At 39.8% G+C, this 27,492-nt stretch overlaps 1 protein-coding gene across 1 annotated transcript in view; it reads left to right on the forward strand.

Moving 5' to 3' along the window:
• Positions 1-27,492, forward strand: part of LOC124172544 — a 32,670-nt gene that overhangs the window by 281 nt on the left and 4,897 nt on the right. The window contains exons 2-3 of the mRNA XM_046551989.1: positions 1,675-2,916; positions 13,417-14,315. Of these exons, the coding sequence (XP_046407945.1) occupies positions 1,675-2,916; positions 13,417-14,315 (2,141 nt within the window). The remainder of the gene's footprint in view (positions 1-1,674; positions 2,917-13,416; positions 14,316-27,492) is intronic.

Raw genomic sequence — 27,492 nt, forward strand, 5'->3', positions numbered from 1 at the left:
TACCTTGGCAAGTGGCCTGCTTTATTGCCTCCTCTGCAGGGAGGGGTAGTAGGGGTGCAAGAGACCTTAAGCTGATGCTTTACAAGGGACAAAGTTCAACCGTTTTCCCTGCAGTGAGTTACAGAAATCCGTACTCCTAAAATACAAAGCAGTGATTCGCAGCCGTACGATTTATTAAAGGTACCCTTCTTCTGGGTTCTTTATCTCATAGCTTTGCTGATATGGGAGTATTTATTGTGGGTGTCACTCCCCTGTCGCGTTTAAATATAACATATCTTCTTCGTAGTGGAATTGCTAAATAGTCAACTGAATAGGAAGTGTTTTCAGTTCATTTTCTATTATAAACTGTGAATAAGCGGTCCTGCATGTGCAACAGTTTTTCATGGTAACTATCTTTTATAGAAATTATTTTGCATTTGCAGCCCAAAGGACCTACTGAATTAGTAATTCAGCTGTATTGTTGTAATATTGTTATTCTGTTAGTTGAACGATTTGTGGGTGCCAAAAAGTACATGTGATAACTAGTTCACTATTGTTTCCCTGGCCCAAATATTTGCTGGAAAATAGGCTTTCATACATTGGTACATTCAAAAGTAGTTAAATGTAAATTAAGAAAGGATTTTGACCCAGCAAGAGCAGAGCAATGAATTTATATCTCTTTAATTTCCAAAAGAATTATATGTTCATGTCATACTGCCCAAATGGATAAATGGCATCAGTTCTTGTTCATTACACAATGCGTCACGATACTGCCATTTATGTTGAAAGTGGTAGCCAAAAGAAATCTGATGTGCGTACATACTACAACAGAACTAAAATTGGCGTCAATGAAGTGGACCAACTGTGTACAAAATGCAATGGGGCTCAGTGATTTTCTGCATAAGATTGCTTAGATAGCAATAAAGACGCTAATTATGAAAAAGAGTGGAATCACTACTATCCCAACGTAAATAAAAGCTGAGGCGTGCGTGCAATCCTGGAATATGTAGCCCCGATACGCCTCCAAACGATTGTTTATCTCATTACAGTTAAGGATAATTGGTCACCAGATCGTTATTTTGTTTATTTTATTGCTTTTAGCTTTGAATGCTTAATGGTATTATGAAAACGAATTCAGGAATAATTAAAAATATATTTTATAGATGTTCATCTGTAGTGCCGCAAAATTTACGATTTTTATTTTTTAATTGGTTGATTGAGTGATTTTTTTATTTACAAAATATTTGCTAATCATAAGATATTCAATCGAATTGTAAATTAATTTCTCTTTTTAAAATATCTACCTTAGGACAATTGAAAATAAAGAAAAAAGGTTTAAATCACAGTCTGCCTTAAAATAAAACAAATTTTTAAAGTGGCCTGATTTCTTTCTTCTTCTTCAATTGTAAGTCAGATGTGTGGTGTGCATGTGTTTTGGCTTATGTATTAATACGATGGGTTATAATGATTCCTGTTGCCCTAGACGTTTTTGTGTTATGTGTTTCTTTCCCAATCTTTTCCCATCCATTCATTTTCTGTTTATTTTTGTTTCTGGTTTCAAGACCAGGCCAGGCTATATTTTAACTCCGTGATTAATGGCATTTTTCATCCATTAAATCGATTTTGAGTGGTAGGATTAGGAGTCCTAGATATCATGTTTGAATGTGATAGTTGTCATTTGAAATTCTTTTCTAGGGTTCCAAACAGACGATGGAATCCCTTTTCAAACACCATCAACTTCATATCTGCCTGCGGAAGGAAATGTGAGGAATTATTCAATTGATGAATGCACTGGTCCCTCAGCTTTTGTGACACAAATTGATTCCAACTCTGGAGCATCCCTAGTAAAGGCAGAAAGAAACCTGATGGATGAAGACTTGGAAAAATGTGGTGCTCCAGATACTGATATGAAAACAAATAGCTCAATTCCTGATGATAGACAATGCAATGCGAGAAACAACAAATCACATAAAATCAGCGGAACCGGAGGCGCAAAGACTTTTTTTGGGAAGAAAGGTAGTCATGATGCACCAAATACCATGAATAGCCTTAGGAATATCAGACTTAATAGAATTGAAAGAAATGGCTGTGAGACCCTCGTGGGAGACAAGGAGGAGATACCTAATTGCTCGATCAAAAATCCTGGGATCAGTAACAGGTCAAACAAAAATTCATTTCACTGCAGAGATGCATTCAACGACAAAAATGAGCTTATCAAACACACAAAAAGTAATTCTGTTGCTCATAATTTTGATGCTGTAGCAGAATCATCAATCGCAGAGAAATCTTATTCGCGTTCAGTCTGCAAAACGTCCTTCTCTCTGCGTAATGACCTTGTTTCCCACATGCGTTCACACACAGGAGAGAGACCTTTTTCATGCAACGAGTGTCAAAAGGCTTTCTCGAGGAAGTCCCACTTAGATCGTCATATTCGTACACACACGGGAGAGAAACCTTTTACTTGCAACGAGTGTGAAAAGTCTTTCTCGGATGAGAGCGCCTTAGTTGAACATATTCGTACGCACACTGGGGAGAAACCTTATTCTTGTAGCATTTGCTCCAAGTCTTTTAATCAGAGTGGCAACCTCAATGCACACATCCGTACACACACGGGAGAGAGACCTTTTTCATGCAATGAGTGTGAAAAGTCTTTCTCGAAGAAGGTCCAATTAGTTCGTCATAATCGTACACACACGGGAGAGAAACCTTTTTCTTGCAACGACTGTGAAAAGTCTTTCTCCGAGAAGAACACCTTGGTTAGACATGCACGCACGCACACGGGAGAGAAACCTTATTCGTGTAGCATTTGCTCCAAGTCTTTTACTCTGAGTGTCAGCCTCAATAGACACATCCGTACACACACGGGAGAGAAACCTTATACTTGCAACTATTGTGAAAAATGTTTTTCGAATAAGAGCCACTTAGTTAGACATGTACGTATGCATTAGGGAAAGAAACCTTTTTCATGAAACGAGTGTGAAAAGTCTTTCTCGAGAATGGGAGACGTAGCGACATTTTTTCGTACACACTCAGGGGAGAATTCTTATTCGTACAAAAGGTGCGATAATTCTTTCCTTTAAGCAAAATTCTGGTCGGACACATTTGAACGCGCGCAGGAGGGATACTTTTTTAATGCAGAATTTGCGAAAACACCCTTCACTCAGTTGTTCTCTCAACTGTCACTTGCTAAACCACACGGATGAGAATCATTATTTGTGCGGTGACAAAGAGCCTATTAAAATGGACATGTGTGCACACCCAATAGGATATTTATTTTTGCAACATCTGCAGTAACTATTTCACTCGTTAATACGACCTAGTTACACATTCGTACAAAAAGAGAAGATTAAAACTATCAATTTAACATTCGCTGCAAATATTTTGATTAGAGTGCTTACCTTCACAGTCACATGTGAGAGCAGCTATTTTTATGCATAACTTGCATCAATCCAGCACTGCAAGGAAAGACCTTGACCACCACATGTGTACATGAAAAGATTTGAGACATTATTCATGATGAGTTTTTGCTATGTATTTCACTTTTTGTTTCAACCTCTACTGCCACATTGACACGCAAGTGAGAGACACTTATTCATGTTGTGTATGCTGTGATGATTTTACTTGGATAAGTCACCTTTGTGCATGCAACATGTTTGCTCGGGGACAGGATAATTCATACAAATGTTACAAATGTTTCTAATTCAATCTCATGCAAATATGCACCTAAGAGCCCAGTAGATAATTCTTGCCTGCACATCGAGGAATGAATGATAGTTTAGTGCCAACATGGATTATTGACAATATATGTGAATGCATGAAGAATGTAGCAAGTCATGTATTTTTAGATTTTCAAAGTGAATATTGGAGGAAAGCAGTTGCAGAAAAGGGTACAGCCAGTCTGGCAGATTGGGATAAAGCAGCCTGCATTCCACATTTTTGATTGAAGACGACATTTATTTTCAATCCAACGTGTATTGCTCAAAGCCCAGCCTCTACAGTCATTTCATAATTGGTTCTGAATTTTCATGGAATGTATCATATGTCCTTTGAATATTTTTGGTTGAAATAATCAGTATTGTATCCACATTTTATAAATAATGTGATAATATTGCACAATAATAGGCTCATGTCCGAGTTTGCTGATTTGATGAATTTATTATGTTTTAGTTTATTTTCATTCTTAAAATATTTTCAATTTTATTCCTACTTTTTTATTTTTGGTTGAGGCTGAGCTGTAAGCCACCGAGTACATCCGCTGTGTTGCGGATGTTGGGTAAAACTTAAAATATAAAGTTTAGTGGCCATATAAGAGATTTAACTTGTCAAATAATCAGTCACGGACAAATGGCGGCATTACCCCGAGCTGATATTAGTCTTCCCGGTCAAGATAGGCTATCCAAATGATACATAAGGCCTGTGAAGATGCCGTGATTTTGCGATATGAGGCTTCCCCTAACTGTGCTTCACATAACCTGGGGGAGAGGGCAGAAGCTATTCTTCGTATGAGTGAAGATGGAAACCACATCTGTCTGTACGGCGACACTCTTTTCACTGCAGGCATGAGAACATGTACTTAAACAGCTGTAGTACTGCAATGTGGAAGGCAAGGGAAGCTGCCACATCATTGTACCGAGGAGTCACTGCAACTCCAACTTTAATTAATCATGCATGATGGAATTCTCTCAGGTAAAACATGACGGAGTTTAGCTGGACCACCATTCTGATCTCCAGGAGGAGACTGCCTGAGAGGGTTAATTTGTCAACTGTGATACAGTTATGACCTTAGAGTATATAGTTCAATCCTTTAATAACTCCCCCGCACGGGGGGAGGAGAGTTATCTCTTCCTTTGGGGAGCCGCGCCCCCACGGACCCGAGCCCACCGAGGAGAAAAGCTCGTTAAAAAACCCCGTCGCTCGCTTGGATAGTGTCCAGACAGCATGTGACTCTGCTGCTCTGAGTAGCCGTAAGATCTGGCGTCCAGAATCACCCACGTGTTTGCCGTGCGTGGAGACCCGTACGTGGGGGAGAAGGGGATCCTGGTGGGTGAGCTCTCCGGCACCCAGCTGGGCGTCGGATACCCGGTATGGGCCGGAGTTCAACACCCCACTTCGGCCCTGGATTCCCCGCAAAACGGGCGGCCGAGAAGAGCCCAGCTCGGTCAATCGGCTCCTGGCGGCTGGGGAGCTTGGCGGCTCCTTCCGAGCGTACGCCAGGACGGGTTAGTGCTGGAGATATGGGGGTCTCCGTAGGGCGGCTGAAGGCGTGTGGGTTCGGAGGGCCCCCGCGCTGGAGGTTCTAACCCGAAAGAGACCCCCTTTCGAAGGTTCCTATGTCCCTTGGGTAGCCCTGGCGACCACACCGAATCTCGGTGTGGCGTCCCGAATGTGTGGCTCCGTGGTGGGTGGGGAGCCCAGGGGATGAAATATAACGTAGCATGGAGTCTGAAATTCTTCCTCCACCAAAGAGATCCCGCCCGGACACGGGCGGAGGAGAACAGTTATTCGAAAGAGCAAAACGGTTTCTGTCATTGAAATGCTCCAAGGACGGCGAAAATTTGAAAAAGGTTTCTCCCTTCTTCATTAAAAAAGCACTTCAAGCCATCATTCCAGGAGAGCCAAACTCAGTAAAGAAACTTAGAGATGGTTCCCTATTAATCGAAACAGCCAATAACGTACAAGCCGAAAAATTGTTAAAAGTAGAAAAGTTGCACGATATACCAATCAATGTCGAGATCCACCGTACTCTAAATACATCTAGGGGTGTGATAAGCCACTACGACCTACTATATGTCGAACCAGACGAAATTAAGAAGGAGATGGCTTCCCAGGGTGTCATTGATTGTCGACGACTTACAACGAAGCGTAACGGTGAAGTGATTAATACTACCTCGGTAATCCTCACGTTCGGTTTGGATAAAATCCCGAGCAAAGTCTACCTAGGCTATGAATCGGTACCTGTGAAACCTTTCTTTCCCAACCCGATGCGTTGCTTTCAATGCCAAAAATTCGGCCACATCGCACCGCGATGTGAGGGCAAGAACACCTGCCCGCGCTGTGGCAAGGACAAGCATGACGGTGAGAAATGTTCATCGGAGCCTTACTGCGTCAACTGCGAGGGCACGCATCCATCGTACTCCCGAGATTTTCCCGTCATGAAAGATGAAAGGAGGATAATGGAAATAAAGACCCTGGAAAGAATCCCCTACTCCGAGGCACGAATGAAATACCGGTCACAGATGGCCCCAACATTTTCAAAATCGTATTCGCAAATAGTCGCAACCACCACTAAAAAAACTACATGTACCATCTCTACTCAGACTTATAATGATTTTCGCATTGAGAGCACGAAGATGCCCACACGAGAACAAAAAAAAACAGAAAAGCAAATTAATAAAGTCACAGACAGGAAAAGTCATTCTAAGGCGGTTTCCCCTAAGAAAAACCCAAAATCTACTTCTGAGGATGCTGGGAATAAGCGGGATAAAACACCCCCACCCACATCCTCTAAAGATGCACAATATGATGCCATGGAAGAAGACCTCTGTGTCTCGGACACAGAAGTGTTCCAGGCCAGGATAAAGCAGAGGAAACAGCGGTTAAAACGTTGATCCTCCGCTCACTGTGTACATACGTACATTTCCAGATTTTAACCTATTTATTTATTTATTTTAACAATTTAAACCATGAATTTTATTCTACAATGGAATATGAATGGTTTTTATAGGCACAAGGAGGAGCTGGTTGTTTTAATTAGAGACTATAACCCCGTCTGCATCTGCCTGCAAGAGACGCATTTTAAGCTGACAGACAAGACCGTTTTAAAAGGTTTTAAATTTTTTAGACTTGACGACACCAGTGGTCAGCGAGCCCAGGGTGGAGTGGCAATTGCTATTCGGGAGGCCCTATACACCTCACGAGTGCAATTGGACACTCCGCTGCAGGCAATTGCAGTGACAGTACACGCACCCGAGGCAATTACTCTCTGCAACGTATATCTGCCGGAAGGTGCACCTGTGAGTCGAGTTAATTTAGAATCCCTCGTTCGTCAGTTACCTCGGCCCTATGTTTTAATGGGTGACTTCAACGCACACGACACCCTATGGGGTAGCTCAAGAACTCAGTGCAATCAAAGGGGACGCATAGTCACAAATTTTATCAATGACCTTAACTTGTTTTTACTAAACACCGGTGAAAAAACTCGATTCAACAGCTTCAACGGTACCTTCTCGTGTATCGACTTAAGTATTACGACAGGTGGCCTAATGCCTAGGCTTGAGTGGTCCGTACATAAAGATTTATGCGGTAGCGACCACTACCCTATTTTAATAACTAAAGGTGGCGGTTTTATCCACCGTCCGACTCAACCAAGCAATTGGGTTGTCCGCAAGGCCAATTGGTCTCTTTTTAAAAGAAATTTTTATTTTAACCACGACGACAATGTGAATGGTGTGGGGAACATAAAAGTACTCACAGATAACATTCTAGAAGCCGCAAATTCCACCGTACCCCGTTCTAAATGCAAATCTCACAGGCCCACAGTTCCTTGGTGGAACGAGGAGTGCGCAAAAGCTATACAGGTGCGAAAGAGGGCACTCCGAATCTTTAGCAAATATCCTACGGCGACAAATCTCACCGCCTTCCGGCGCCTCAGAGCGAAAGCTCGGCAAGTGGTTAAGGAGGCCAAGAAAGCTTCGTGGGAGGAGTTTGTGTGTTCTATAAACCACAGGACTCCCATATCCAACATCTGGAGGAAGATTAAAAGCATCTCTGGCTCTAACCACAACCCTGCAATTTCATCCCTGAAGGAGACTGACCGAGTTCTGACGACACCTCCCGAAATAAGCGAGTGCTTTGGACGTCGACTTGCGGAGACGAGTCGTAACGGCAGCTACGACGAACCATTTAGAACACTGAAAGAGCAGAATGAGACGATACCTCTTACCTTTAACCCGAGAGACTCTGGCGAGGTTTACAACGACCCCTTTTCTCTGTGGGAGTTGACCTCCGCCATCCTCGAATCCCGTGACGGCTCACCAGGAATAGATAAGGTGCATAACGCTTTTCTAAGAAATCTTCCCAAAGAAGCACTCCCCCATATGCTGCGATCCCTTAACCAAATTTGGTCAGAGGGTAGTTTTCCAGACCCTTGGAGGGAGTCCATAGTCGTACCCATCCTTAAACAAGGAAAAGATGGATCGGACCCAAACAACTATAGACCGATATCTCTCACCAGCTGCGTATGCAAGGTGATGGAAAGAATGGTCAACCGTCGTCTCGTTTGGTGGTTGGAGCGGCGGAACCTTCTTTCGGATATCCAGTGCGGCTTTCGACGGGGTAGGTCAACCTCCGACCATCTCGTCAGGACTGACAGTTTCATTCAGGAAGCATTTCTCTTGCGGCAAAACGTAATTGGCGTGTTCTTCGACTTAGAGAAAGCGTATGACCGTGTTTGGCGGTACAAAATTCTGAAGACACTTGATAAATGGGGGTTTAAAGGAAATCTACCTATTTTCATTAAAAATTTTCTGTATGCCCGAGTTTTTAAAGTTAGAATAGGTGAATATCTATCTACCTTATATCCACAAGAAAATGGAGTACCCCAGGGGTCCGTACTGAGCGTGACCCTATTTGCCATTGCGATAAACGATGTGACCGAGTGTATCCGCTCCCCAGTTATGGGCTCCTTGTTTGTTGATGACCTCGCTATTTTCTGCAGGTCATCAAAATTAACGAATGCCTCTAGGCTGATCCAGCTGACTCTGAATAAGCTCTCCGTTTGGTCTCAGAGGAATGGATTCCGTTTCTCTACTGAGAAAACGAAATGCATTCACTTTTATCGAGGACGGGGTGTACAAGCCCCACCGTCCCTATATCTCAATGGTAATGAGCTTCCTTACGTTGAGAACGCCCGATTTCTGGGTATGACATTGGACCGGCGCCTGAATTGGCGCGAACATTTCCGAACTCTAAGAGACAATTGCTTCAAAGTTCTGAACATTTTACGGTTTCTGTCACATTCGACATGGGGCGCGGATCGTACCTCAATGCTTATGCTGTATCGAGCATTAGTACGTTCAAGGCTAGACTACGGATCGATTGTGTACTCATCCGCCCGTGAGACCTACATGAAACCGCTCTCGACGGTTCATAATACGGGACTGCGTTTAGCAACCGGTGCCTTCAGGACCTCCCCTGTCTTGAGCATTTACGCCGATACAGGAGAGCCTCCCCTAGTCAATCGCAGAGAGACGTTGATGTGCAATTATGCCACAAAAATTTTATCCGCGCCGAACCACCCCTGTTTTAACATTATTTCTCACCCACTGCTTTTAGACCTTTTTAACCGAAAGACAAGATCCACTAAACCTCTAAGTGTTCGCTTCAGAAACCTAATCGCAGAACGCAATTTTACCTTGCCCGCCACGTACCCCACTGGGTACAGCAACGTGCCGCCGTGGTTAATTCCCCGGCCAGCTTTGAGACTTGATCTTACTCGCTGCTCTAAATCTACTACTATGCCGGGAGAATACCAACAACTTTTCAAGAAATTCCGCGCCGAAAACTCCGAATCTACGTTCGTATACACTGACGGTTCGAAATCGGATACCGCCTGTGGGTGCGCTGTGGTATCCCCATATCATGGAGTCCTCAAGGCAAAATTGCATCCGTACTGTTCCATTTTTACGGCTGAGCTCACTGCCATTAGGATTGCTCTCCGATCCATTAAAAACAGTGTTGCGTCATTTATGATCTGTACAGATTCTTACAGTGCTCTCCAATCCATATCTCTTTATTCTCCTTGTCACCCCATTGTTCAGGACATACAAAGCACTCTGTTATCCCTGAGTAAAAAAGGGACCACTATAAGCTTCGCTTGGGTCCCTGGACATGTGGGCATACCAGGGAATGAGAAAGCAGACTCTGCAGCCAAAGATGCGCTCAGGTCTCCGGATACAGATTTTCAGTTAATGCCAGCGGAAGATTTAGGGAATGCCATGAGGGGTATGATTAGACAAAATTGGAAGACGCAATGGCTCGAAATCCAAAATAACAAACTTCGGGAAATAAAGCCCGTAATAACTGCGTGGCAGACCTCTATAAGAAATGTCCGCAGGGAGGAAGTGGTTTTAACACGCTTAAGAATTGGTCACTGCTTATTAACCCATTCATACCTCTTCACCGAAGAGAGAATACAGCCCCAATGCTTAAATTGCGATTGTCCACTAACAGTGCGACATATCCTGACGGACTGTGCAAGATATCGTACTGCACGGGTGAATCACAACCTCGGAGTCAACCTAGCTGAGGTACTAGGAGACACTCCCGAAAACATTTCCCGACTGATAGCATTCCTACACTCAACCCGACTTTTCAATAAAATATAAATGATACCTCTTGTAAATTATTGACACGTTAATTTCAGAACGGGCCTAATCCCCTTTATCAATACCAGTCAGTGAGTGGTGCAAAATGGCCTTAGCCGCCGACGCACCCTATAAAATAAACACTACTACTACTTTAATAACTCTATGGTGGGTGCTTTCCATTCATGCGACTCACGCGTCGACTTGTGTCGGCTCGCGGCATTTGTTTATAACTCTCCTATTCCTGTGCGTTACCATTTGTTGACTTGTGTCACAACAGTCGGCGACACACACCGAATGGAACACTAAAACCGCGACGCAAGTGGACTTGTGTTGACGTGTGTCAATGAATGGAAAGCACCCGGTACCAAGACCGGAGAAACCTCGCTGCTCGCTGCTTATTGCTGCATTTCGCTGACGTTCATCGTTGAACTTAAAATAGTCCCATCTAGATTTTAGTTTTATATCATATTCTATGCCATTTTAGTCCATTTAATTTATTATTGTGGGGACTCGTCCGACAAAGTCATTTCGGCTGTGACCGCTGTGACTCATCGATGAGTGATCAGTGATCACTTCACCTCGTGGTGAAACACGATACTTGTCTCTTTCAACAACTGCAGACATTTATTAAAGATATCTGGTGAGTACATGCTAATTATTCATATAGTATTTAGTAAGAACCGCAAATGTGAAAATAATTAAACGGAAAATATTTTGTGATGTCATCAATTGCCTGTAGCTGAACGTAATTTATTTGCAACAACTTATTTGAAGTACAAAAAAACTTTATTACTAATTATGGTTTTTATATCGAGGGAAATAACGATTGCAAGGGGAATTTAGGGGTGTGTAATGCACGTGCTGATGGACTTGTTTTTCTCTCAATTTGGGCATCCTTTATGCCCGTCCTCATTTTAGATACAGGTACATAAATAATGCTTTAATTTAGAAGTTTAGGGTATTCACGTGCGCGGTTGTATTATTACATTCCTTTGTAAAACTATAAACGTCTTGACTTCAATGGACATGGGTGACGGGGTTCACGGGGTATCCGGTGACCGGGAAAAACTGGAAATATGCATTACTCATATATGAATTTTTGCTCCTACCCATACAAAAAAATCTGTGCTGCGACTGCACTAAATCTGCACTGTAACTGGACTCTGTGTTTAGCACAGTCACAGTACACTTTTCTGTACTAGACTGTACTATGGCAGCTAGAATTTGAGAAGAACTGTACTGTAACAGTGCTGGATCACTGTGCTTGAACTGTGCTAGAGCTCAGACTGCACTTTGACTGGGCTGGGTAACATGACTGGAGCTGTACTATGGCTCAAACTGGACTGGGTTGGGTAACTGGACTGGAACTGTACTATAGCTCAAACTGGACTGTGACAGGGCTAGAAAACATGACTGGAAGTGTACTGTGGCTAAAAGTGGACTGTGACTGGGCTGGGTAACATGACTGGAACTGTACTATGGCTCAAACCACTGCGACAGGGCTGGACTTAAACTAGTCATTGACAGGAGAAAGTAATTCCTATATTATTTCGTATTACGATCAACTATCATTTCCATGAGAATATGAATGCGTAAATTATATAAAAATTTACGTTGACATTACAGCGGCAATGCATAGCTCCAGCTTGCTTATTACTTTGGTAAAGTATGGTCAAAAGAACAACTTCCGCCGATACTCAGCCATCTTTGTTAGAGCATTGGCTGGCATTGGTGTTGAACCGGTTGTAACATTACTTGTTAACGTGCTCTGAATTCTACGCTGTACGATGGATACGTCGATGTAAGATCGACGCTAAGAACATGAAGAAGTGAACTTTACTTCAATTACATCAAAATTAGCTACTTAGCCGGGAATTTTTCTTGCGGGTGAAGTGATATCGTCGATTTTGCTGAAATCCGTGTGGTTCGCGATGAATCAACTTTCAGATGTGCAGAATAGGATTTGTCAATTTTTCTCATGGAACCTAAGTGCTTCGATAGCAATATTTTTAGTACCATAAACTTTGTTCATATTAAGGAAGTGGAACGTAACAAATTCAGTGAGTGTCTGTTAGGAATATGGTTTATCTTTCCTTAGACTAGTCAACATACGAATGAGTGTAGTCGTTTTGGCCACTGTTATCTCTTTGCGGTTTTCTGATTGGATCAGGCAACCACTCTTCAAACACCCAAAAAGGGAACTATATATATCTGCTAATTGGCCTATCTTGATTTAATTCTGCTTCCTGTTTCAATAAGATATACAGGGAATGCAATGGCCACATCAAGACTCAATTATTGATTCATGGAAAGAGTATTACAGTAAAAACTGTGCTATGGCAGCTGCACTGTGGCTGTGCTATGGCAACTGCACTATGACTGTGATAAGGCAACTGTACTCTGACTGTGCTAAGGCAACTGTACTCTGACTGTGCTATGACAACTCCACTGTGACTGTGCTATGGCAACTCCACTGTGACTGTGCTATGGCAACTGCACTCTGACCGTGCTATAACTGTACTGTGATGTTTCAATTCAAGTGCAGTTTAAGTAGAGTCACAGTACAGCCCTTTTAGCACAGTTACAGTGCAGCTTTAGTACAGCCACAGCACAGATTTTTTTGTATGGGTACTTGTAATTTCAAACTGATTAATTTCAACTTCATTTCACGTAAAAAAAATTCCGCATCAACGCCCATTTTCTGGTCTAAAATGTGTTATTCGTTATTGTTTCTCGTCAGTGCTTAATTATCGCGAGTAATCACGTAAGATTAACCTGGAAATTCTGTAATTCCCGTGGGTAACCTGAATTAACGCATGCATTTATCTGCTTTGATTGGCTGGACACCCAAACTCATTCAAATTTCTGCTTATTACAGCCATGCCAAAAATACATAGAAAGCTGTACTCTGCAATTGGTCGACGGCAATTAAATAGGAGAATACAGGGGCATATTAACGAATCCATTAGCATCCTCGGTCATACTGCAGAAGTCCTCGCCACTGAAAGTAATTTTATTTCCGGTAGTACCTTCTCGCATCAATCTGAAGAGTCCAATTCTGACCTCGCAGAACATGCTACTGAACTGGGTGATTGTGAAAACGGAGTGGGTGCTACTCCTTTGTGTACTGTTTCTGAAGGAGATAATGTGGACGGTTTGGAAAATGTTTCTTTGTCAGTAGCATCTGAAATGAACAGTCATGGACCAAGCGAAGGAAACAGTGTTGTGGAAGAAGTTGAAGCTTCTTTTCAGGACAAACTTGCCATCTGGGCAATAGAAAACAATGTAACTCAGTCGTCAATGTCAAAGCTTTTGGCAATTCTAAAGGAGCATCCTTGCCATTCTTCATTGCCCCGAGATGCGCGAACGCTGCTTCGGACACCTAGACGGACTGTCGTCAAAGATATGGCACCTGGCAAATATTGTTATTTTGGATTTTTAGGCATAATCAAAATTGCCTTAAGTCACTGCCCGTCTGACAACATTCCTGATACCATTAAATTATTCATGTGCTTTGATGGTCTCCCTCTTTCGAAGAGCAGTGCAAGCCAGTTTTGGCCCATACTTTGTTCATTGCTCAGCGAAGATAAGCTTTTTGGCCCTTTTGTGGTGAGCCTCTACCATGGGAATGCAAAGCCAAGTTCTGCTGATGAATGTTTAAGGGATTTTGTGAATGACTTGATAAATGTCTTGGACACTGGCATCGACTTTAATAATAGAGTTGTAACTGTTAAGTTGAGTGGAATAGTGTGTGATGCTCCAGCTAAGGCATTCATTACCTGCACGAAAGGACATGCTGGTTATTTTTCCTGCAGTAAATGCTCACAAGAAGGGAGGTACATTCGTGGGAGAGTCTGTTACCCTTCTTTGGATTATGCCTTAAGAACAGATGAAGGGTTCAAAAGTCGAGAACAGGAAGAGCATCATGTTGGCAATTCTCCTCTCGAGGAGATTTCAAGCGTTGGAATGGTAACTCAAATTCCTTTAGATTACATGCACCTAATTTGCTTAGGTGTGGTGCGTAAATTGTTGAACCTCTGGCTAAGAGCTGAAGTCCCAGTTCGTTTAGGAAGTAGGGGGTGAAAAGCATATCAGCTCATCTTATGGAATTGAAGACTTCTATTCTAGAAGAGTTTGCTCGTCACCCCCGAGATTTGAAAGAAATAGACCGGTGGAAAGCTACTGAATTTAGGCAACTGTTACTCTACACCGGTCCTTTGGTGCTGCACTCTGTTCTTCCTGCTGACAAATACCAGCACTTCATGGCTCTGCACTGTGCAGTATCTATTTTGGGTTCAGAAAAGTACTGCCAAGTATATAATGAGTATGCAAACTCACTGCTTCACCATTTTGTGAAAACTTTCTCAGCCATCTATGGACCTGAAAACGTGTCTCACAATGTTCATGGGTTATTTCATTTGTCGGATGATGTTAAAAAATATGGACCCTTGGAAGCCTTTAGTGCATTTAAATTTGAAAACTACATGCAGAAATTGAAAAGGATGGTCCGGAAAGCTGAGAAACCTTTGCAGCAAATTGCATCTCGTTTGAGAGAAATGCAGAATATAAATAATATAATATATATAAATAATAATAACATAAATAATGATAATGTTGAGAAGTTAGCCCATGTTACTGATGTCAGTTACATAAGTGCGCATGTGGGTGGTCCCCTGGTGGAACATTGTATGGACCCTCAGTATAAAAGGGCAATATTTAATTCTTACTGCATTGGTTTACATGATGCTAACAATTGTTGTGGCCTGAGAAATGGCAGTATTATTAAAGTGGAAAACATTGCTTTCAATGAACTCACCAAGGGTATGGTATTTGTGGGGAGGCAATTTTTAGATGTCAATAATCTTTATGCCACTCCATGTGACTCTTCGCTTATTGGAGTGTTTCTTTGTGGCCCGAGAATGTCTGTGCTACTACAATGGCCTGTAACAGATTGTGTTATGAAGTATGTGAAGCTACCTTTTAAAGGCAATTATGCTGTGATTCCGCTCATGCATACTAATAATTAACTGTGTATTGGTTGCACTTCACCATTGAAATTGTTAAATTGTCTTATTTTTGGTTTTGTCCTGTAAATGTTTTATAATAAGAAAGATGTCAAAGAGATTTGCGGTGGTTCACTTCTCCACGACGAATGATGTTGCTGTTGCTCCACTAAATTGGATGAATGGTGGGAAATGTTCATGGCCACCTTACAAGAGCAATGGAAAGTTAATGGAGACCACAAAGAGCAGATTGGAACCGGACCTTTCATGGAGTGAATATCCTGTTAGAATAATTCAGTCATATGGTATGTTTACTTTAATTGGTACTTTTTAACGAAAAATTATCGTTACCTTCAGGTAGCCCCCTGATAAAAATAAACTCCTCCATTAAGGAGAGGTTTACCCTCCATTGAGGGTACAGGAAGGATAGGTGTACCCTTCCTGTACCCTTCAGCGAGGGTACACGAAGGGTATTTTAGAACATTGGTGGGTACGCCCTCTCCTTCCTGGAGGGTACGGGAAGGGTTTGGCCAGCCTCGATGAAGGGTACAGGAAGGATAAGTGTACCCTTCAGCAAGGGTAAGGGAAGGGTATTTTAGAACATTGGTGGGTACGCCCTCTCCTTCCTGGAGGGTACGGGAAGGGTTTGGCCAGCCTCAATGAAGGGTACAGGAAGGGTAGGATAAAATAAAAACTAAAAATCCATAAATTAACATAAAAATTAAAAAAAATCGCTAATAAACTAAGTTAAACGAATGGGGATGAGTTGCAACAGTGATTTCTAAAGTTACAGGGCATAAAAAAAATTAGCCTTCACGTGGTCTTGAACCCAGGACCTTCATATTACTGGATCACGAACTAGAGATTTAAAAACCTCGGCTATCGAAGTACTTGTCAGGAGTAGTTTCTCAACGGAACTTATACTACAAAATCTTAAGATGAGAATCGCACCCGGGCCTATGTGGAAGAAAGCTGTGACTTTTTTCTACCACACCTATTTCGTTTCAGAAAATAAGATCGGCATTATAATACTGAACATCACTCTAGCGATGTCTCATTGTCAGCCACACAAATAGGTTACATCCTAAAACGTGAATGGAAGAACTTCAAAATGAACTTTTTTCACACAATTACAGAAACTATTGTGTACAGTGGCGTAGTCAGGAATTTCGTTTGGGGGGGGGGTCCAAAACCAGGTGGGAGAAGTTTTGAAAAACAGGATAGTAAGTATTGGAATTCAACTTATTCAAACACTTTTCATAATCGAAAAAACTTCAATAATCAAAGAAATATTTTTTGGATTAATTATTTTTCAATATTTTTATTTCTGTTATGAAGGAAAATGATTGTGTTTTTATACTTCGGGGGGGGGGGGGCGGAGGGTCTGAACCCTCCGGACCCCACCCCTGGAAACGCCACTGAATATGTATATTATTGTTTTCCTTAAGGAAATTTTAAAGATTAGTTGTGTAGCCCGTCTATCTTTGCCTTCAAAGACTGCTTACGTTCTTGTACGGAACTCAATACTCTTTAGCAGGTGAAAGTAGCTAAGGAGACTCTTTCAGGATATGTTTTCTCCAGTTATAAATGCTAAGTCCCAAGGAACCCAGACGGCACAAACAAAAATCGCGCTTAGGAAGTTACTAAAAAGGTTTTGTTTCTTTATTTCCTTTAATGGCGAAAAAAGATGCAAGAGGACTGGCAAATTCATATGCATCGATAAAATTGTATCTCATCGATAAAACTGTATTCGGTCTGGGACTATTTTCTTTCGCGGGTGGTGCCATCGTGCCATATCATCCTAGAAAGATCACATCAGATCACATGCCTTCACAAGCTGGCACAAGCCAGCACAAGCCGTTGGAGATCGCATCGTTTACGTCACGTCTCACCACATCTCAGGGATGTTTGTGGTTAAGGCTGTGAAAAATAGTGTCTGGTAATGGTGAAGTTTCCCTTATTCTTTAATTTCATTCAATGGGCTTCAGAAACGTGTTAGTGAGATATTTTTGTTAAAAATGCCTTTCGTGTGTGTATTGTCGGGATGTAATGGAAACTCCGGGACATGGTTCAAGTTTTTAGCTTTCCAAAAGACCCTGAGTTGAAGAAGAAGTGCATTTGGGCGATAAGAAGAAAACATTTCACCCCTACGAAAAACTGTGAGGTATGTACTCTTTCTCGCTGTAATTATTTGGATGTAATTTTAAGTTAGAAGTGGCTTCGGGATGTTGATGCATCAACATCCCGAACTATTCAGTACTGAAGTACTATAGTACTATTCAGTACTAAAAATGGTGATTCAAAATATTGTAGCAGCAATTTTTTTGAAAATTCTTGCATTTTAGTTGTCTTTTTTGTATTAATTTATTCGGTAAACGTGTGGTTAAAGGAGAAACTAGGAATAAGCTGCCAAGTTTATAGGATCGAATATTGCTTCTTAGCTTGCCCTATGGTGTATTACACGTCGGCTTTCATCATTTCAAATTATCTTATGCTATAGTTTAAAACAATAAAAATATCAGGCATACAAATATTTAATATATTTACGAGCCTAGTAATTTGATTTCTCATGCAGAAATACCAAAAATTGGAAATGATTTGACCTAATAAGTTACATAGTATTTTATTATTTATTAATTTTAGGTGTGTGAGCTTCACATCGCACCTTGTGATATCAGAAAATAATCTGTGGCCTTGGACGAGAAGACGAGGAGAAAATTCATGCTGAATTGAAGGTGCCCAGATTGGAGGAAGGTACCATTGCTTCACTGTTACCTGTCCCCAAAAAGACAGCCATTTTGGCAGAAGTGACATATTTGTGGATGTGGATTTGATTTGTGCAAGTTGATGCTGTGATAGTGGACGTTCATCGGAGAAAGTATTGAAGATAGTTTTTATGTATCGACCAGTCCTCTTTTAAATAATTTTCTATTCGAAATAGAATAAGAGTAATTGTTTCGCTAAATTAGATGTGGGATAGAAGAGAAAATTGGAAATATTATTGTGGTTGACAATAGAAAATACATAATGCAGACATGGTGGAAGAAGTGACATATTTGTGGATTTGATTTGTGCAAGTTGATGCTGTGATAGTGGACGCTCATCGGAGAAAGTATTGAAGATAGTTTTATGTATCGACCAGTCCTCTTTTAAATAATTTTCTATTCGAAAGAGAATAAGAGTAATTGTTTCGCTAAATTAGATGTGGGATAGAAGACAAAATTGGAAATATTAATTTGGTGACAATAGAAAATACATAATATATGTATTGTATTTCTGTGGGTTTTTTTTTCCTGCCTCTTTAAAATTTCTTGTGGTGGTGACTTCATGCAAAGTAAGTATAAAATCGGAGGTGTGATCTAAGAGATACCATGTTTTATTTTACAAGTGTTTTTGCTGATGATTTGGCAGGACTTTCATATTTTTAATAGGTTTATACATTTACTGCAGTGACCTAGAGACTTTAACTCATCCCAAATAATTTTTCAAATACTTTAGCGCTTGATATGGGTAAGTTTTAGTAGCTGAGACTGAACTATACGTTAATTTTTGCTTGCATTTTGATGAATTCGATCATACTAATAGCAGATGTGTCAGCAATCCTGTTTCATCGGCAATTTTTCTTTAAAAATGTTATTTCGTCAGGCTTTAGGGTAAGCTTTTTAATGCTCGTGGGCTATGTGATTTCTTATTTAGTGTCAAAATTAATAAGAATTTACTCTTATTAACATCTCAAGGTTTCTAAGTAAGTACGAGCCACTTAAGAATGCTGGATGCTGGGGATGCGTGAATTAGCCTTGAGAATCTCATTTTTCGCCGAGTTATTTAAGTGGCCGAGTAAGTTTTGTAAGTTCTCAATAGGTAAATAGTACTGTATCATGGTAATTAGAATTCATGATATAGTATTATTTACCTATTGAGAACTTACAATTCATAATGATTCGTATTAAGGTTCTCGCTACGGTCGGTAGCTATCGATTGTGTTGCGTTCGATACATTTTTCGATCAGGCAAGTTACGATATATCTAATTTCGACCTAATCGCTTGAGATTAGCCTGACTGCCGTGTTCCTGCGCGCTTCGTATTCAATCGTACGTGCTTTGTAGCGGACATTCACATGCTGCGTACGCGCGTCGTCAACAGGCCGCGAATGGAAATTATCCATTGACGAAAAGCGACGAAGCGGCACAGTATCCCCGTAGTCAATGGGTACTATGTACATACGAATTAGATACGGAGGATTCTGTGCCGTCTGGGAAGGGTAAACGAAGGATTTTTCTCTCCTTCCCTTACCCTTAATGGTGGGTAGAGGAAGGGTACACGAATGGTAACGGAAGGAGTTCCAAGGAAGGGTACACGAAGGATTTTTCTCTCCTTCCCTTACTCTTAATGGTGGGTAGAGGAAGGGTACACGGATGGTAAGGGAAGGAGTTCCAAGGAAGGGTACACGAAGGATTTTTCTCTCCTTCCCTTACCCTTAATGGTGGGTAGAGGAAGGGTACACGGATGGTAAGAAAAATGCCATGTGATTATTAGTTTCATAATGTTATAAATTCATACATTCTATTCCACTGGTCTTCACATAACCTTATGACTCAAATCATTTTTCAATATCCTTTTGCTGCTTAGGCTAATTTAGGCTGTTACTACATTTAGTTTTTCATTGCATGTGTAGTTATATAAAATTTTTCATCATCTTGACTGTTGAGAGAGTTGGTGAATGAGAGTAACAACATGGTATGCTCTACCCCTGGCACATAAAATGCATGCATTCTTTAAAATGAATCACTTTCACAAAGTTTCCCCTGAAAACATCAATTTTAGCGTGCATTATTTTTTCCAGACACGTATGAGGGAGTATCCCCAGTAGCATCTTTTGTCGGCCCGACTTCGGTTCGACATCGTTTCTGTGTCGTATATGTCGGCCGACATATACGACATCAGATCGAAGTAGGACCGACATCGCTTCACAGCATACTGCAGTCGACTTAAGGCGATGTTGGACTGACCTAGGAACGACGTCGAGGTAAAACCTTGGTGAAAAAGTATTCAGTGGCGTGACTATGTGGGGGATGAGGGGATATATTCCCCCCAAAGCTCAGAGAAATAATAAATTTATTTAAACATTTTATCTAGTTCTGAAATATAACCACTGCATCTACATAAAGTAAAATCTGTAGTGCCAAAATGATGTAAAATGTATTTCTAGGCATGTCATTTTTTTAAAAATGTTCCTGTACCGCTGTTGCCTGGGGAGGGGTGGCCATCCCACCCTCCCCCCCTTAAGGCTCGTGGCGAGTAGCAATGTGAGTGCAGATGTAATAAATAAGAACACAAAACAAATATAAATTGTCATATCTCTCTAACACTTGTAATTCACATTACTCCAAAGTTTTCTTCAAGTACCTATACGTACTAAAAGAGCTATTCCGAAACATTAGTTCAATTAACATATAGGATTGAGCAAAGGTTATTATTTATGTTTTATCATTTATGTTCGGAACACCCAAGAACGCCGTCCGCCTGGGTTGCAATGAAATGCAGATTAATTCAAAAATCAAGCAAATCTAAAAAAATCCTGCCATGAAAAGATTTTCCTCGTTTCATAAAGGAGAATGCTCTTCGAAATGTGATTTAACTCGTGATATTTAATTAACTGAGGCGATGAAACAAAAAAAGAGATATATGTATCAGTGGGTTTTAATCCTCAAGTCATAAGGCGAAACTTAATTTTTTGAATGCCAAGATTTAGACTCCTGCCCGTGATTTCGACCTATCGATAGTGGATACCATCGATCCCATCGATGGTCGATTCCACCAATAGTCAATTTCCTTCGATACACACATGCGTCCAATATGGTCCACTCTCACGTACAACGAAGACAAGAATAATGTTACGTTAACTGTGTTGTGTTCGCCGTTTGCGAAATTGATCCTGCCGAAGTTTATCAGATCTTAATTTTTTCTTTTACTTGTTTCACCAGCACGTAGAATCATCTTCCGTTATCACGTAACTTTGTAGTGTTTTGTTAGCTGTTGGCGAAACTTCTCCAACGAAACTTTATCAACCGCTGAAGTTCTACTTATTTGCTTCCTTCATCAGAATATGGGTAAGTAAAAGTGTTGCCATTGCAACATTTTTATTTTAAATGAAGCATATTCTTAATATTTTCAACCTTCTCACACTTTCTGAGACTTAACTCAGTCAATCCATCTTCCGTGGATTGAAAAACATTGCGTTTGCTTAAACTTAAATTTATTTTTGTGCTTGACACATTTAATCACCGTAGTGTGAGAGGATTGTGAAAAAAAACTTCTCGGCTTTATTATTGATTGAGTCATTTAAAGTCATTTACATTTTTTAATTCGCTGTTGAGTGATATTAGTTTTGCTTCCTTCAAAATGTAATCATATTTGTTAAAGATCAGAGGGTATTTCAGTCTTTATTTTTATACAAATTGGTTTGAATTTATTAAGAAATAAATTCTCAAATCAATTTAGTACTTCGAATTTTCAAGGTTTTTTTCAAAGTTATCCATTAACTTAGAACTGATGAGGAATTTTTTCGAAATTTCCATTGTTGAATGTTGGTATTTATATAGCTTTAGGGAGAATCCCATGAATAGAGATTACTTTTTAAAAAAATTACTAACTTTAATTAGACAAATTAGATGCATCACTAATAGATTTTAATAGTGTTTATCTATTGTTCACAGGTGTAGTAAGGAAGAATTTTCCAAATGCCAGTTATGAAGAAATACGAAGAAAAGTGAGCTGGTTCTTCATGGATTCTTGTGACCTTAAGGAAGGATGATCAGGCAAAAACATTGATATTCATCCTATTGGCCTTTATTTTTTGTTTATATTGAATAAAGGCATTTCTAACGGTATCATTATTTATCAACACTTTGAAGTATTTGGCTGGTTATATTTAACATCGAAATTCTGACTACTTCTTGAACTGACTTTTAACTTACTATGCTTAATGAATTTACTCATGCGATAAGATTGGTTTTTTTACATTGGACGGATAGACTGATTAAATAATTCTGGATCCGCTAAAACCTCTTGACAGTAATTAAGCACAAGAGGTGGAATACCATCTGGGCCTGGCCCCTTTGTTGTGTGTAATGACTTCAATTTCTTATATATTTCTGAGATTCTGTGGTACATCGGAAAAAATATGTGTTATATTTAGTTAAATATAATTGTTTAGTCATAAAAGCACACTATACATTTTCCATTTTCTCCGTAGACCCTATTAGACCTAAATCTCACTGCTTTTTTTCTTTATCCAATTAATTGTCAGCAGGAAGTCTCAAACTAACTAGTAAGTGTTCCCACAGTGTGCCAGAACAATGCAAAACACACCAGTATGTTACATTATGTTGATGAACGCTCTCTACTGCCTAGACAGGATGTTTTAAAATGCATGTAAATGCTACTAAATGCTGAAGCTGTCACTCACACTAAATGACACAACGGATGCACTAGTACTTTCATGATTACACTAAATACATACTGGCACCAGAACAGAGTTTTTAGTTTTTGTTTTGCTAATTTTGATATTTTGTGGATACTCTTACAATATTATTGGATGAAAATTGGATATTAGGTAATATCCAAGTTGAATATTATATAGATGGCATTTGGCGGCAACTTCGGATATGATGCGAATATCTAAGCGATATTTTTGGATGAAAATTGGATATTACAGTTGGATATTATAGATATTGTATGGAATTCAATTGCTACTTGGGTGGGAATATTCGTGGACTATCCTTGGAATATTCCTGGACTACGCTAAGAAAATTCCTGAAATATCCCGGGAAAATTCCTGTTAGAATATCCCGGGAATATTCCTGTTAGAATATCCCGGGAATATTCCTGTAGGAATGCGTTAAATTAGAAAGAAATATTCGGTATTAATATGCTTCTTGTAGTATTTGTTAGCACAATTCTTAAGTTGGTTCTTCCTATCTGCATTTCTTCATAGCATACTTTTATAGGTTTTCAAGATACAAGTTTTTACTGTGTTGTTGTTACGACGATCCACCAATTCATATTACTATTTAATGAAGAACTTGATGGATGGTTTAGTAATTGCCTAGCTTAGGCTCCACGTACGTACATTTTCACCTTAGAATTTTAATTTAATTTGCATATTCTTTTAAAATTTATATTATTTTTTATACTTATATGATAAATACGTATGTTTGAGACATGGATACTGCTAGTTAGTGACTTAGTTTTCACAAATGAAGTCATGACATTACTAGGATCACCACTGTTAAGGGTCACTATTAATGTTTATTAATTAAGCTGATATATAATGGCAAATTGATTGACTGACTGACTCATTGATACAATTACGCAGCCAAAACTGTGATAGGTGGGGGTATTTGGCTTATTGGACGTAAAAGTAATAAAAAATTCATCGGGAGAAAATTTCTTAAAAATTGAAAAAGTCGATTAGTTTTCGAGATATATCGACTTGAATTAACATGGGAGCCTTATGGGACTAAAACTTTTTCGCTTTTATTTTGTACTTTTAAACGTCCGAGGAACGTGATATTCAATGGACATAAACAAGATTTTTCGGTTGATTTTTTTGGTATGGTTACCATAGCGACAAATTGATATTTAGTATTTTTATTATTTTTTGAACGTTTTCTATGCTTTTCTTATGGAAAAAGTTCAGGAATATTTTTGACCGATTTGCAATAATTGTAGGACAAATTCCTTGAAATATAAGGTGTAGGATTTTTTGCTTGATTTTTGGCTATCTTGGAATTTTCATGTGTCAAAACAATTCCGAGGAATAAACGATTTCGATTTTACATTGTCGTGATGGGGGAACTTTCAAATTCGGATTTCGGCCTTGAGACATATGTCATATGAAAATTTGGAATCTTCTGGAAAAACCGTAGAGGGTACTTCGTATGCATAGGGTGCATACTTCTTTACCAACGCTGAATTTTGGGGTCACGAAGACTACACCCTCACGTAATTCATCGTTTAAGAATGTTTTACATTATATGGAATTCAAGTAGTCGGGAATCGATATCTAATAAAGCTCGCGTAACGCGTCACGACAAATGAATGCCATAACCAATAATTGAGTTAATTCGGCGAAGATAATTTGCTGTGAATATGTAACGATTATTAAAAAATCTTGCGCGACCTGTTATGAAAGTCGTGTTACGCTGATTTGCGTCGGTTGCGCCATCTATACAGTGATAATAAAAATATATTTTAGAATATCTATTTTCATGTGTATTGTTAATAACAAAAACTTTCGTGCGTGGTTAAACTTTTGAGTGCCTATATTTTGCGTTCATATTGCCATCTCCTCACAAATAAGAGCAGGGTTTAGAATAGCTAATTTTATGGCTGTGTGTGAAAATAATTTACAGGCCAGGCGATAGCTATCTTTCACATTATTCCGCGCTCATATATTTAAGAATAGATGAACAGTTATGATGTGTATGAACTGTCGAATTTTTATAAATAAACCTCAAGAAATATGCGAATGCTGGATTTTTGAGGTTTGAGCTTCTCTCGGTTGAAAGGTGGTAACATTTAATAGATCCGCGCTTTTTGGATTTCTGTCTTCGAAATTAACTTGATCGGCTGGGTATTGGTGCATTGAATTGGTCTTAGTTCTAAAGTAAAAAGAAGCTGTTATATTTTTAAAAGTATGTTGAGTTCAAATCTTTATAATCAGAAAGACAAAAGCTACAATTCTAGGACAAGGGTCATAATACGAAAAATCGGCGATATTTCACAAGTGCATCCGTCGTAAATTTTACATTTCTCTCCATTACGTAAATATTCTATTCAAAACGGTCTTAACGCTTATATCATCGTGGTTACTAAGACGACGTTAAGTATTGTTGAGAGCGAAAGAGCGTATCCACCGTCTATTTCATCTACTAAAACGATATTGTAAGTGTTTTCTTTCCCTTTTTAAGCAACTTATGGACCCAATACTCGAATACGCGTGACGCAAACATGTTCCCACCCCCCTCTCGAACCCGCTTGATGTAATCAAGCGCCTATCGACTCGTTTCAATATAAATCTGAAAACGTTAGCAAAAAAACGTGAGAATGGAAGAGCGACTACGAGGTACTAATAGGTAGGTCGAGTTAGAAAAGTTGATAAGGACTTCTTGTCGTCACTGTACCGAGAAATAAACAAAAGAAAAGATGAAGATGATGGGATGTGCAGATGTTGAATATAATTCATAAGTCAATCCATGCATTCATTTTAAACTCAGCATTTTTGTATGTATTCCAATCTTTGGCGTAAACTGGCATGCCTGAAAGTACGTCACAGCTCTGACAATATGGCTGCCTGGTGTTTCAGCACAGCATTAATTTTGTAAATTTAAATGATAAATATCTCCCTTAGAAAGTACTTTCTCTACACTATTCTCAGACTCAGGATTTAGCCTAATTAGTGTTTAAAATGTAGGTGCCTATCGATATTCGTATCATTAATTCAAATATCGGCCATGATTTGAATGAAGAATTCTTTTTCCTTATATTACTATTTAACTTACCCTCCTGCGAAAAAATAATTTTTCTTATTGATCTTTGGCCCATAGTGACCTAATGATAATCCATTATTTAATTGCCGCAACTTCTGGGCTATTTAAGGTTTGAAACGTGAGCGCAAATAAGTGGAGTTACATTTTTGTCCAGTAAAAGCAGTAATCTGACCTCCATTTCCTTGACAAAAAGGTTTTGTCGACATATTTGTTCTTCCTTTGAATTATTGTGTACACAAGCTGAGTTCTGAATATCTCAATGTTTCAAAAAGTTATTTACATTTAGCCTGTAAAGATATTTCAGTCTGTCTCTGTATCTGTAGATATCTGTAACATATCAACAATTGTTTGTATGTATTATTGTATTCTTTGTGTGTTGATTTCAATTGATGACTGATGACAATTTCCTTTTGATGAAAGTTGCATATTTAATTTGTAAAATGTCAATTTTAATAAATGGTATTATTTTACTTATAACTTAATTATTTGCCTTAGTATTGATATAAATCTATTTAAAGGTTTTAACTAAAGGTAATGAAAAAGAGGGCATGGTTACTTGGATTTTGAAATTCTTTGTTGGCTTAACCCTTTCACTGCTGTTCAATCTCCGGAAACCTTCTCCTCACATGCGGCGAAAATGTTAAAATGCGTTTCCTGGGCCCATGGAGCAGGTACTTCCAGGATGGGTGTAGAACACCCTCCGAAAGGTCACTAATCCCCGACCCTATCCTCAAAGAACTCACCCTCGCAGGACCGTCTCATCGGCCCTACCAGCGGGGGCCCTACCTCCGGAAAAGTGACCGCTCTGACTGCAATTTGAAAATCAATCAATTAATCCGATCATCGAAATATGATTGTTTTCATCGCACTCCCGCCAATCAAGCCATCAAGTACGTCTTTGAACCGTGTTTCTGCGATAAAAAATAACGATTTTGTTAACTTTGCAACAAAACGTGGCTGCGGACCACCGGAAAATGGCCATTATATCAAAGTTAACAAAATCATTATTTTTCATCGCAGAAACACAGTTCAAAGACTGATTGCTTGATTGCCAGGAGTGCGATGAAAACAATCATATTTCGATGATCGGATTGATTGATTGATTTTCAAATTGCAGTCAGAGCGGTCACTTTTCCGGAGGTAGGGCCCCCGCTGGTAGGGCCGATGAGACGGTCTTGCGTGGGTGAATTCGTCGAGGAAAGGGTCCTGGATTAGTGGGTCCCTTCGAAGTGCTTCGGCGAAAGTGCTGACCGCATGGCACGGAGGAAGAAAAAGTACGTCCACCGCAGTCTGCCGTGCGGACGTACTAGGTACGTCCACAGCAGTGAAAGGGTTAAGCCTATGCCGAGCTGATACTGGATTGCTACCTGGGTAGTTACTTGGACTCTGATGAGTACCGTATTCCTCCGAATATAGCGCCCCTCTGAATACAGTCCCCCCCCTTATTTTGAGGCTTGGGTTTTGGGAAAAATTTTAACAAATGGGTTTGAATATAGCCCCCCCTTAACTTTTATCACGGGCATTTTTTGAAAAAAAGGGGGTCCCTATTCAGACATATACGGTATATGAGTCTCTGATATCTGTTTGGAT

Source organism: Ischnura elegans, assembly GCF_921293095.1.
Source record: "Ischnura elegans chromosome 13 unlocalized genomic scaffold, ioIscEleg1.1 SUPER_13_unloc_1, whole genome shotgun sequence".
Classification (NCBI taxonomy): domain Eukaryota; kingdom Metazoa; phylum Arthropoda; class Insecta; order Odonata; family Coenagrionidae; genus Ischnura; species Ischnura elegans.